General features: G+C 42.1%; 1 protein-coding gene and 1 non-coding gene across 2 annotated transcripts; one reads left to right on the top strand and one right to left on the bottom strand.

Annotated features, from left to right (window-relative positions):
* Nucleotides 1-69: 69 nt before the first annotated feature.
* Nucleotides 70-10,764, bottom strand: LOC117269086 (alpha-2,8-sialyltransferase 8F-like). The gene is made up of 7 exons (XM_033645944.2): nt 10,526-10,764; nt 7,347-7,421; nt 7,134-7,208; nt 6,145-6,289; nt 2,143-2,255; nt 1,934-2,026; nt 70-1,853 (listed from the first exon to the last, which is right to left on the bottom strand). The coding sequence occupies exons 1-7, from the start codon at nt 10,624-10,626 to the stop codon at nt 1,376-1,378; spliced, it is 1,080 nt and encodes a 359-aa protein (XP_033501835.1). The 5' UTR covers nt 10,627-10,764; the 3' UTR covers nt 70-1,375.
* trnac-gca (transfer RNA cysteine (anticodon GCA)) lies at nt 2,622-2,693 on the top strand. The gene has a single exon. It is a non-coding gene; the product is annotated as a tRNA-Cys (tRNA).
* Nucleotides 10,765-13,038: the final 2,274 nt, after the last annotated feature.

Genomic DNA, 13,038 nt, shown 5'->3' with positions numbered 1-13,038 from the left:
GGAAAAAGCTTTGGTTGCCTTGTTAGACAAGCGAATGCAGCTCCAGCCACCGGTTCCATACAAATAACCTTTTTGTGATAAATATTTATTCACTGATTCACTTTATCTTCATTTTCCCTCTTGCCTCACACTGTTAAAAAATACAACAACACAAGATTCTAAAACTGGCTCATAAGAGTTCTCAAGTTTGGTCATCTAGATGACAGTAATCACTGTTAAGACTTTATAAGTATCAACATGAAAGGCAATACTTGCACAAGTTTTGACGCAAATGCTACTTTTACCCAAATTTTACAATTCTCATCCAAAGTGCACAATTTACAATCATCATATCACCTTACATTGGAGTCACTCATTGATTTAGCATAAACATCAACTTAAATATTCACTTCCACACTAACATTGTACCAAAATGTGACTGTTGCCACTTTGTGACAGCACATATCCACGTCTGGTCACTGTGGTGACAAGGGGTAGCACATTGTAACACAGGCTCACCATGGCAACCTTTGTGAGCTAGGACCTCCTGGTTTTAGTAGTGTTATTATTCCTGTTTCTTTCTGTGGTGTCTCTGTTTAGTCCTTGGCTCTGAGCCTCACTTTTTAGGGTCCTCACAGTCCCCCCAGAGGGCAGCAGCCGTGGAGGCTTGTAGTTGAGGCGACTGGGACACCACCCCGGCAGGCACTCTGTGATTAGAGGTTTACCTCATGTCTGTATCACATCCAGCAGTGTCAGTGACGTGGAGTGAGAACAAGAGTGTAGAGAGTGTATCTTCTTCAGCCAGCACCAGCTTTTTCTAACAATTGTGTGTGAGTACCATACATCTCCTCTTGACAGTTCCCAGGACATTTTTTCCAAAGTGGCTGAATGTGTGACGCGTTTTTAACGAAAATGTCAAAAGATTCTTTACATTCAGTGCGCAGCTGTTTGTCATTAAATGTTAAGATATTCAGCCAGACAATCTTCATGTAAAGGAGGTATTTGATTTTCTTCAAAATACATTCATCTTGATCCAAAAGAAGGCACTATCATGTCGTCAAGGATTCCCATATTAATCAAAATAACTCCTTCCAGACTAAAGCTGGAACATTTTTGGTAATAAATACAATTTTAGATACACTACAAGACTGTTTATACAATGTCTCCAGCCTTATGGTTGTTGCATCTTGATTTCAGTGTAAATGTCCTGGCTGCTAATAGGCCAACTCAAACTTTACTGTAAGTTCCAGCGTCCATCTTGCTTGGACACACTTCTTCCATGTCACCAGCCAAAACAAATCTGTCCATTCATTCAAAAGTGTATGAAAGACTCATGAGTAACTGGGCTACAACGAAGGCACTTTCCTGTCCAGTCAGCTGCCGCTGGGTCTGTGAACTACCTTTCACCTGATGGACAATCTCCCAGGTGAAGCCTGAGCACCCCCTGATTGTGCAGCCTCAACAAGAGCTCAAACTCAGCTGGCATGGCGTGGAATTTTTTTTTTGTTTGTCTGTCATCATAGTAGTGGTTCGTCAGGGCATGGAGTCCATGTGGGTGATTACTGAAAGGCCAGAACCCGTACAGATGCACGTTGGCACAGTGTTCCAGCGCCATACTAGCCATGATAATGCCGGTGCTGAGCCGCACTGCTCGTAGGCCTTGCAAGCGCCAGAAGAGGGCCAGACTCTGGAGGTAGCTGGGGTTGAAGAAGATGGGCCGTGTGGGGCTTTCAAAGTCCTCAATGCTGTAGACAGCACGCAAGCACACAGGAGTGTTGTGGCCATAGGAGAAGGCGGGAAGGAGCAGCAGGGAGTTGCCGTAGCTACGCAGACTCTCCACGAATGGCCGGCGACGCCCCATTAGAGCCCCATACCTGAAAATAAACAGCAGATGTAAAGCAACAACACAAAAGGAACATTTTTAAGATGCAGTGCAAATCATCTTCCTGCTCACTTCTCTAGGAGGATGCTTGGGTTTGCTGTCACAAGGTCAGTCTTGATGCCCACATGTTTCTCAAAACCGTTTTCCAAAGGAGGTAGGTTGCACCTGAACAAGCAACAGAAAAGGCATAGAGATTTATATACAGAATTACAGCAGAGATGAATTGGATTCTGTTGAATAAGATTATCAGTGCAGCAGCTCACACTGAAAATCATTCTCACCTGATAACAAACTGAGCTGAATCAATCATCTTTCCACAGCTGCTGTTGGTCAGGATCCCTCCGTTCCCAACAACAGCACACGTGTCCCATGTTTTATTTGAGAACGGATGATCCTGAAATAAACACAAATATAACAAAACAATAACATTTATCCTGATGACAATAAACTGTGTGAAAGAGCCATTTAAGGGGGGAAATCAGAACTTGAGGGAACACACTCTGAAAATGGGATTTCACAACAGCATTTGTTCTTGGATAAAAATGTTTAGTGTTGCCACGGTTTGCACGGTGATCATGAAAATAGGAATTGAGGTTTTAGCCACACTTAATTGTGGCCTAAAAATTGTATTTAGCCCAGCTGTTTATGGCAGCCATCCAGGACACAAGTGAAGTAAAGACAACCGCTCTCAATACACCAAAAGGGTATTAAGTAAAGCTCAGTGGTTACACCTCTGTTTGCTAACAACATTTCACCAGTAGGGGGTATAGCTCAGTGGCAGAGCATTTGACTGCAGATCAAGAGGTCCCCAGTTCAAGTCTGGGTGCCCCCTGGAAAAATTTAGATACCTGCAACATTAGACCTGTACGTGTCATCAGAAATGCTTGTTGAGTACACAGAGTATTGTGTATATCTCTATACAGTTAAACATAACCTGTTGTGGGAGTACATCTCAAATTGGTTGCAGATTAACAGATCCCCAATTTAAACCAGAATGTTCTATGTGTTTCTTTATTCCTCATAATTATGTTTTTTAAATTTTCATCACAACTAATTGAAATTTAGCAGATTAATGTTCTCTCTGTGTGAAATAACAGAGTTGTGGAGTTGTAAACTTATAAAGTTGATCAAATCTGATTGCCCATTCACATTTAAAGACACTGCCTTTACTTAAAGTGTGTCGCATGGTTCAGGCTGTTCTCATGCACTTTTTGGACGTATACAAACAAAAAGTAATGCACCACAGTTCGTATATATCAATCATGAGCCAGTGATTCATGTATAACCCACATTAAAGGAAAGGCTGTGATCATGTGACCAATGCACTGACAGGAGTAAAGAGGGAAGGTTGTGGATGGGTCAAAAAAAAAACAAGATTTTCCAAAACAGGACACCAGGAAACTGGTGTTGGGAGCCGTGTGAAACCAAGTGAACTTTGAGACATATCAAGGTATGTCATCACCATGGATCTTTTTTCTAAACCTAACCTACATAGCCTGACTTCACTTGCCTAAAGGTAAAGACACCCAACCATGTTTCTTTTTTGTAAACCTAACCTACATAACTTTGCTTGCCTAAACCTTACCAACGCAAGTTTACATTAAGTATGCAATGTCATTCGTCAGATGCTAATTCGTATATCATATTGTTGTATGTGCATTTTTTTGTATAATAGGAACCATTGTATGTGGATATGTTGCATGTTTAAATCAAAATGTGTTTTCTGGTCTGGGCTCACAGTGAAAAGTGTGCATATATAGAGATAACATAAGAGTATGGACATCTTCATTCAAAACAATAGCAGGACGGTAAGAATGGCGACCATTTCTATGTAAACCGTTGCCATTGCAGCCATTGTTGGGGACTAACTTCCATATAAACTTCTATATTCGCAAACCGACTTGCTGCAAACCACAAACTCACCGAGGTGAGGTTTTGCAGTTACGACCAAACAAGCAGTGGAGTAATAGTATGAAGCATGGAGAGGCGTCTTTTGTGCAGCTAAAGAGGAATTGAAGTTTGCTGGAGTTACGTTGTAGCATTATGTGTTGTTAACATTTATGACATACAGTACAGGCCAAAAGTTTGGACACACCTTCTCATTCAATGCGTTTTCTTTATTTTCATGACTGTTTACATTGTAGATTCTCACTGAAGGCATCAAAACTATGAATGAACACATGTGGAGTTATGTACTTAACAAAAAAAGGTGAAATAACTGAAAACATGTTTTATATTCTAGTTTCTTCAAAATAGCCACCCTTTGCTCTGATTACTGCTTTGCAAACTCTTGGCATTCTCTCGATGAGCTTCAAGAGGTAGTCACCTGAAATGGTTTTCCAACAGTCTTGAAGGAGTTCCCAGAGGTGTTTAGCACTTGTTGGCCCCTTTGCCTTCACTCTGCGGTCCAGCTCACCCCAAACCATCTCGATTGGGTTCAGGTCCGGTGACTGTGGAGGCCAGGTCATCTGCCGCAGCACTCCATCACTCTCCTTCTTGGTCAAATAGCCCTTACACAGCCTGGAGGTGTGTTTGGGGTCATTGTCCTCTTGAAAAATAAATGATCGTCCAACTAAACGCAAACCGGATGGGATGGCATGTCGCTGCAGGATGCTGTGGTAGCCATGCTGGTTCAGTGTGCCTTCAATTTTGAATAAATCCCCAACAGTGTCACCAGCAAAACACCCCGACACCATCACACCTCCTCCTCCATGCTTCACAGTGGGAACCAGGCATGTGGAATCCATCCGTTCACCTTTTCTGCGTCTCACAAAGACACGGCGGTTGGAACCAAAGATCTCAAATTTGGACTCATCAGACCAAAGCACAGATTTCCACTGGTCTAATGTCCATTCCTTGTGTTTCTTGGCCCAAACAAACCTCTTCTGCTTGTTGCCTCTCCTTAGCAGTGGTTTCCTAGCAGCTATTTGACCATGAAGGCCTGATTCGCGCAGTCTCCTCTTAACAGTTGTTCTAGAGATGGGTCTGCTGCTAGAACTCTGTGTGGCATTCATCTGGTCTCTGATCTGAGCTGCTGTTAACTTGCGATTTCTGAGGCTGGTGACTCGGATGAACTTATCCTCAGAAGCAGAGGTGACTCTTGGTCTTCCTTTCCTGGGTCGGTCCTCATGTGTGCCAGTTTCATTGTAGCGCTTGATGGTTTTTGCGACTCCACTTGGGGACACATTTAAAGCTTTTGCAATTTTCCGGACTGACTGACCTTCATTTCTTAAAGTAATGATGGCCACTCGTTTTTCTTTAGTTAGCTGATTGGTTCTTGCCATAATATGAATTTTAACAGTTGTCCAATAGGGCTGTCGGCTGTGTATTAACCTGACTTCTGCACAACACAACTGATGGTCCCAACCCCATTGATAAAGCAAGAAATTCCACTAATTAACCCTGATAAGGCACACCTGTGAAGTGGAAACCATTTCAGGTGACTACCTCTTGAAGCTCATCGAGAGAATGCCAAGAGTGTGCAAAGCAGTAATCAGAGCAAAGGGTGGCTATTTTGAAGAAACTAGAATATAAAACATGTTTTCAGTTATTTCACCTTTTTTTGTTAAGTACATAACTCCACATGTGTTCATTCATAGTTTTGATGTCTTCAGTGAGAATCTACAATGTAAATAGTCATGAAAATAAAGAAAACGCATTGAATGAGAAGGTGTGTCCAAACTTTTGGCCTGTACTGTATATGACATACATAAGAATGTGTTCTCGCTTATGGAAATGAGCTTTTATTTTGTAATGTCACACAGCAAGGTGTTAATAAAGTTTTCCCCTGGTGACTGTTGAGTTCCAGTTGAGCAGAACTGATGCCCCACTACGCAAATATTTTGGTTTAGCATTTGGTACGCATGTAAGAATCACAGAACAACTAACCTCTGCTAACACCTACAGAGAAAAGTAACTTGTTAGAGTACTGTTGCGTTACCCCACCACCATCACCACCACCGTTTTCTGCGTAGCTCATCAAATGACCATGGCAAACACTTCACTGTCCTTTCTATTCACTCTGTTTCTATGTATGTACAGCTTGATACCAGCTCAGGAGAGTCTTCTGTCTGAGTTTGTGAGCACTGTACCAAAAATAAAACCATGCTATGTCAAGAGCCAACATGTGAGTAGACACATGACCTTTGGCAAAACATGCAGGAGCAAAGCAGTGAAATAATCTCAGTGGTGAAACATTTCCGCAACAATCGAGACACCAAACAAGCAGCTGATGTTAATGACTTAATGATGCTGAATGTTAATTCCCTGTACTGGAGGTATACCTTTGCAAAGGTGCTGAAAATGTCCTGGGTCACCTGGAGGCTCCTCCTCTTTTCCCCGTCATACACAATCTTGGTTCCCACTGGAGTGTTGGCCTGAGTAATGATGGCCTTCTCTAAACCATGGCACCTGCTGCTCAGCTGAGATCTGCGAAACCACAAGGGCTTTGTTAAATAACATACAAGCAGTCAGAGTGTTGCTGAACACAAAGCTTTATAATTTAGTAAATTCAGTTAGAGTTCATTGAATAGGCAGTTTGTTTAGGTTATAAATAAAAGGTTTATTCTTCCATCTCAGGATTTTAACTAAAAAAAGATCACCCACATGGACTCCATAAAAACACCCCAGATGAATAAAAGCAGTCTGGTGTTTCAGATGAAGACCCTCTATTTTACCATAACTCACATGACCTTAAAATGTGTTATATTTAGACCACATAACATTTGCGCGTAACTTCCTCTGTTACAGTCCAAATTTCTATTTCCGCTTCTCCTTCCATGTTGTTCCTCTTTTTAACCATATAAAAAGCAAACACGTCATAGATAGATTTTGGGAAGTTTCCTAAAGCTGCCATGAGACCCAACAAACTTTTTGTGTGGTAATAGCTGAAAGGGTTATCTAGACAGAGCAGAAATCTACCTCCTTGTAAGAAGTGGTTCAGTGATATGGTGTTCTGTCTTTATTTGGATGAGATTTGATTTCTTTTTTGATTATATCAGAAAGCAAATGGACTCGGCTGCAGCAAAGTAGTAATTGTAAATCCATGTGCCCCTCTTGAGCATGGCATAATGTACAGTTAATATGAACTACCTTTTAAACCATACTCATCCCTGGACTGTGACAATGTACAGACCCTTTCTGCAGCTATGGCAACTGGAGGTATAGCATGTTCTGGGATTCTGGTTGTTTGTATTAGTTGTTTCAAAAGTAAAGAAAATGTAATAAAGTAAAGAAATTAAAAAAACTTTGAACGGGGTGACGTCTTTTTTACCTGAATTTTTGGTAATTGTCCTCCTGCTTCTTCCAGGTTTGAGAGTAACGCTCTATTACTTTGTCAATGACCTCCCTGTGACACACACACACACACACACACACACACACACACACAGACACACAGAGTTAAGCAGGTAATCCCTGTAATGCTGACATGGCTTGATATGATGATGCCATAAACAAAAATAGCAGTGATGGTGTTTGCTCTCACCTGCAGCCTTTACAGGGGTCAGTGGGCGGAGGGGCACTTTTCTTTTGAGGAGGCGTCCTCTGAGGTTCCACATTGCTGCAGCAAGCACAACGGGAACAGAACAGGTGAGTTAAATGCTGATGCCAGAGATAGAACTGATATACTGCTGTAGTGTCTGGTTCTGTACACATATTCATTACATGCACCACTGAATGTTTTTGTGCAATCAACTACGAGGCAAAACAAGAAGCTCTGTTTACACAGATTTCTAATTTCAGTAAACACTAAAGCAAATACGAGTAATCATACAAGTTCACATGGGGCAGAGTCGTGGTAAATCTGTCAGCTTCATACACCATAAATGAACAACCAGTGAGAGACCTTTGCTTCTTAGCTACATTTCAGCAGGAGACTTGAGCCTCTGCATGTCTTTGTTTTGTAATGTCTGTGGTACGTGGTACGTGCTGCTTGAACAGTTACGTATCCTCTTCTCTTCTGGCTATTGAGTTTAAAAAAGGCTAAGATGAGGACAGGAAATCTGTGATAGAGTCCACTTTAAAGGGATAATCCAGGTTTTTTTAAGGGGGTTGTCATCCATAGACAGTATATTACATACAGTAGATATCAATCAGCACAGAGAAGCAGACTGGAGTCCGACATCGAAGTTAAGCAATGTACTGCCTGTAGACGGGTCAGCAACGAAATGTATTTTAGCCACCTAAAAAAGTTTACGTTTTATTTGGAAATTTTTTTTACTGCTTTATCTTGTTTTCAGACAGCACCTCCAGCTGGAAAACAAAGCATGTTTATCACTCTCTTCAAAGACAGCCCTTTGTTTGATAGCTAATGTCTGCAAAAAATGTTGTTGCACATTTCCGATGCATTGTTAGTATCGTTAGCTTGTTTAGGCTACTATATTGTAGGAATACTGATGTCACACTGAACGTCCTGCTGAGCCCTGTTCAAACTTTAAAACTTTACAAGTAACATGAAAATGAATTGTCAAATATTCATATCAAACAGCAGAAGACATGCAGTCTGATTTCAGTGCTCTCGATACAGCACTGAATCGCGAAATTGTATCGATACACAGATGCCAAGTATCAATCTTTTATTATATACAGAATTAATTTTTGCAAATATACATTTTAATACAACTTTTGTGACTAGAATAATAAAATCCATTGCTTTTTTTGGTCCACTAGACCAGTGGTTCCCAACCTTTTTCTTGAGGGACCCATGTTTTTACCATTGTAGACTTTGGTGTCTTATCCCTTCTGTATTTCTCCCCCTCACAGACAAACTGAATTGCTAAACTCCTGTTCTTAAAACCTTCTGAATTTACCTGTCTTCATTTCCCTTCGATGCCTGCAGCTAAACTTTTCAACACCTGGTTATGTCGCCATGTATATCGGCCTTATGACAAGCTAACTTTACCGCCTGACAAAATATGCTTTAAGGTTGCGGTACCTGAACACAATGGGCATGATGGGTCCCCATTTACCTACAGTTTTAGGTTCTGGGGGGTTGGTAACACATCGTATGTAGCCCCTACTAGGAATCTAATACAATTCTCCTCCATACTCCAAAGGTCCCTCCAACTAAGCTTCCACTACCTTTGCACCCCTTAATATCTACCACGTCCTTACACCCATATAACAAGAGCTCTGTCCTGACCTTGGTACATTTAAATTCCTCTGTTAAACTAGATACTGGCAGCTGAAGTGTCCCTTTTCCATACAATGCGACACTACTTAGGTACCTAGGAGCACCCAACCACTTCCTAATATAGGAGCTAACAGAACCTAAGCTATTCTCTCCACAACGGATACTGGAATTTCATAAATTGACAATGGTCACATTAACCTAGGATATAGCCCAAATTGCAAACACCACAATTTCAACTTTCCTGGAAGTTCTGATTTATCTATTCTATCCAATCCTTCAGCCACATCTTTTCTAAATTTCTCCACCTGTTCCTTATCATTCAACTCCACATTGTACCATCTACCTAAGCTCTTTACTGACTTTTCCCTAATTGTTGGGATTTCCTCATCATCTATGTCAAACTTCAGAGGGCATTAAGTCTGCCATCAGTTCAGTTTGTGAGGTGTATGCAGCTTTTCTGACAGGTTTTATGATGTTTACTATGTTGGTCAGTCTGTCTGCTTTGCATCATATTTTGCTGCAGTAAAAATGATTAAAGTCAGATGAACAGACTAAAAAAAAGGAAAAAAGGTTATAAATCACAATATATCGCAATATATTGTATCGCAATCTTAAGCATATCGCAATAATACCGTATTGTGACCTAAGTATTGTGACAATATCGGATCGTGAGTGAAATAACTCTTTATACAGCATACACTTAACTGATATTTACTTTTTTAGTTCGCTAAAATACATTTTGTTGCTGACCACCATCCACAGCAGTACACTGCTCAGCTTCCATGTCAGACTCCAGCCTGCTTCTCCAAACTGGGAGTATGCCAGCGGACATGTACTGTAAGTAAAACCCTGGCTATGGATAAGTAACCCATACAACCCCACTTCAAAAAATCTGAACTGTCCCTTTAATTGCAGGTGGGAATTGGTGTCATTTCCTCTCATGTGTCAGGTTCAATGACTCTTTAGGTTTCAGTGTGAGGTTTGCAAAAATTTCTCTGCTGCTTTTCATTTTCCTTTCGATGGAAACTTCTAACTAAACTTCTAATAATTTTAACACCACTGAAAAACAAATTAACCTGTCAGTTATTTAATATTGAAAAAGATATGTTTCTTAATCTAAGTTTCACTACTATTATCTTCACTAATATTTTTCTTAGTATTGTGAGATGAATCATGGCTTTGAAACACAGATGGTGCCTCATGACATGTATTCACACATACCTGGGCAAAAAACTACCGACACATAACTACAAGACTTAAGTGGAAGTTGGCAAAGACTGCCAAAGTGTGCAGAAAAAGGGAGACCTAAAAATGCTTCTATTTTTGCCCGATGTTATCACCTGCTCCACCCTTGTCTTGTATTCTTGTCAAGCCCCAGCATGCCTCTTTATCTTGTGCTCTCACTAACACACTTCTGAGACCCAAAATCCCCAAATCTTCCTGGCTGGATTGTTGTATGTATGTGTGTGTGTGTGTGTGTGTGTGTGTGTGTGTGTCCTGTAAGAGGTTGGGAGAAATAGCTACATACTTACTTGTTGTCGACCATGTACCAGAGGAGAGTGGTCAGCAGGCTCCCCAGAAAGAAGACAGTGATCACCAAAGAGAAGAGTGACTTCAAGAACTGTGCCCTCATACCTCTCCCCTCCTGCTAACTTAACTCACTGTCCCCCTCACCTTCTGTCTCTCTTGCTTCCTCTCTGTTTCACCTTGCTCAACACTCACCCGTTATCTGCTCTCTGTCACCCTCTGTTTTCAGCTTTTCTCCCCCCTCATCAGCTCGTTCTCCCCAGCTCAACCCCACTCTGTCTCTCTTTCTCTCTCGAAAGTGTTAATCTTTCGCTTCTCTGCTTTCTTATGTTTTCTTTTACTTCACTCCCCCCTCCTCCTCCTCCTCCTCCTCCTTTTGCTCTTCCTGTCTGTCTGCCTGCTTTGACTTAGTGTTTCTCCCCCTCCTTGAGTGAGTGAGAGCACGTCTTCTCAGTAATTTGCCTGGCTTCTTTTTCTGCCTCTTGTTCAGGCAAGTTCTGTGTCTTCTAGGCACCTCGACTTGGGTCTTCCCTCTCTTCCTGTTTGTGTGCAGGTCAGCTGAGACGAAACAGATCTTTTGTTGCTCCACATCCTATTTCAGTCCTTGAAGTCATGTCTTTTTGATCCACCCATCTTCTGTCCTCTTTTTCTCATGTGTCCACACAGGCAGACTTAGAATCCTACTTTCCACCGTTGTCCCAAAGCTCCTTCTGTTCTCCGCCCCCACCACAGAGCCCCAGCCTTCCCTCTCTGCTTTCTCCTCCCTCCCCCAGCCATCCTCCGCCCACACCCCTTAAGCCCCTCTCCCCTTTGCACAAAAAGAAGGCAGTAACATGAGTGCCCAGTACTGAATTAGCCCACAGTTTGCCTCATGACTACTGTGTGTGTGTCAGGAAACACGTTCAAAACCAATGTGGGTCAAAGCAGACGAGGGGCAGAGGCTTCCCATCCATTACCCCCCGAACTCCCCCCATTGACCCCTAATACCCCCAGACCTCTTACCTACACACACAAGATTCTTTAATTCCAATGTCAAATGTTGCCAGCTGTATCGACTCATATTCTCTTCCAAAAAAGTGAGCGTCGCTCAGTGTGCGAGGTGGGAGGGAGTTGGAGGCTGGGGGGCCAAGGAAGGAAAGTCTCCTCTCAGCTGAGATTGGAACTTGCTTCTAACATCTCAGCAATGCTGGCTGTATCAACAGGGTAACTAGCTATTGTAATAGCTGATGGAAATGAGAGGAGCAGAGAGTCCAAGGGAGTCAGACGACGAGACAAAAAAGCAGAAAGAGGTGGGGAGCTGATGCCCAGAGGAGCCATAACTCATCCATTGTTTGGCTTTCATGTGGGAGCTCTGCGTTGCCAGCTGTGTGATGGAAGGGAGAATAAAATCAAGGAGGTAAAGCTCAAGTTGGATCATGGGAAATATGTCGAGCATATGGGATGCATTTTACAATAAACACCCACAAACAGATGACCACACCCAGTTCTCCTGAATACATCCCTCCTGATTTGAGGTCGTAGTGGAAAACTCCACGCTGAGCTCCAAGCAATAAAGCAATAATTTCTCGTAACTACATGCTGAGTAAGCCGAGCTGTGCCACAGCAACTCCCACCCCCTCCGCACACACAGAAATCCAAAACAAAAAGAGCTCTCGGAAAGTTTTCATTTTGGCAGACGTCATGGTTTTGCCTAAAACCTGATGGGGTTATATGAGGCCGCTCTGCTGTGACCAGATGGAAGGAATGATCAATAAAGAAGGTCGTGCAACTAATAAAATCAGGCTAATAGCAGCAATAGAGACAGAAGGTTGTTAAGGAAAGTAAAAGCTACACTGAACCTGCTTTTTACCTCAAAAACACATTCATGTAATGGTTCCTCGACTGATGAGCAGATCTGGTGACTCCAGCGAGCAGCTGGGCCTGTCATGGTGAATGTGTGATGTGTTTGTGTCGCTTGTCGTAGTATGTAAAACTCATGTCTTAATGATGGTACCATATGGCTTTTGCAAATTTTCTTATGTTAAAGATGACTTTAAATGTTTGATGTCAAATTCAGTCTTTCAATCTGTCCACATATCTTCTCTAGAACTAAAAGGAACTCTTTAGGGAGTGGAAAGACAAATCGCTTATCCCCGCTTTGCCAGAATTTCCTGGATGTATCCTGACCAGACAAGAGATAACAAACCCACCCCAGAGAGGGAGGCCTCTTGGAGAAACTACATACATGCATGACCTTTAGTGCATCATGAGACACGAGCAGGAATGTAGAGAAATGTGGGAAAAAATGTTTTTTTCTTCAGCATGGAAACTCATAATAACAAGGCTGTAGGCAAGAAAAAGGGAGCCACTGCCCCAGAATGGGTAGAATAGGTACAGCAACAAACACCTTGCTTCTCTGGTGGTCTGTAAAATCAAATATCCAGACCTCTCATCTGGTTTGCCCTCATTACAGGCCGTCCTGCTGCCTCCTGCGCACAACAGTCAGTCATTAGCTTATTACAGACAATGCAATTTCCAT

This window comes from Epinephelus lanceolatus, chromosome 18, assembly GCF_041903045.1.
Source record: "Epinephelus lanceolatus isolate andai-2023 chromosome 18, ASM4190304v1, whole genome shotgun sequence".
Lineage (NCBI taxonomy): Eukaryota > Metazoa > Chordata > Actinopteri > Perciformes > Serranidae > Epinephelus > Epinephelus lanceolatus.
Note: the sequence above shows the minus strand (reverse complement) of the source record. Positions and strands in the feature narration are given on the sequence as shown.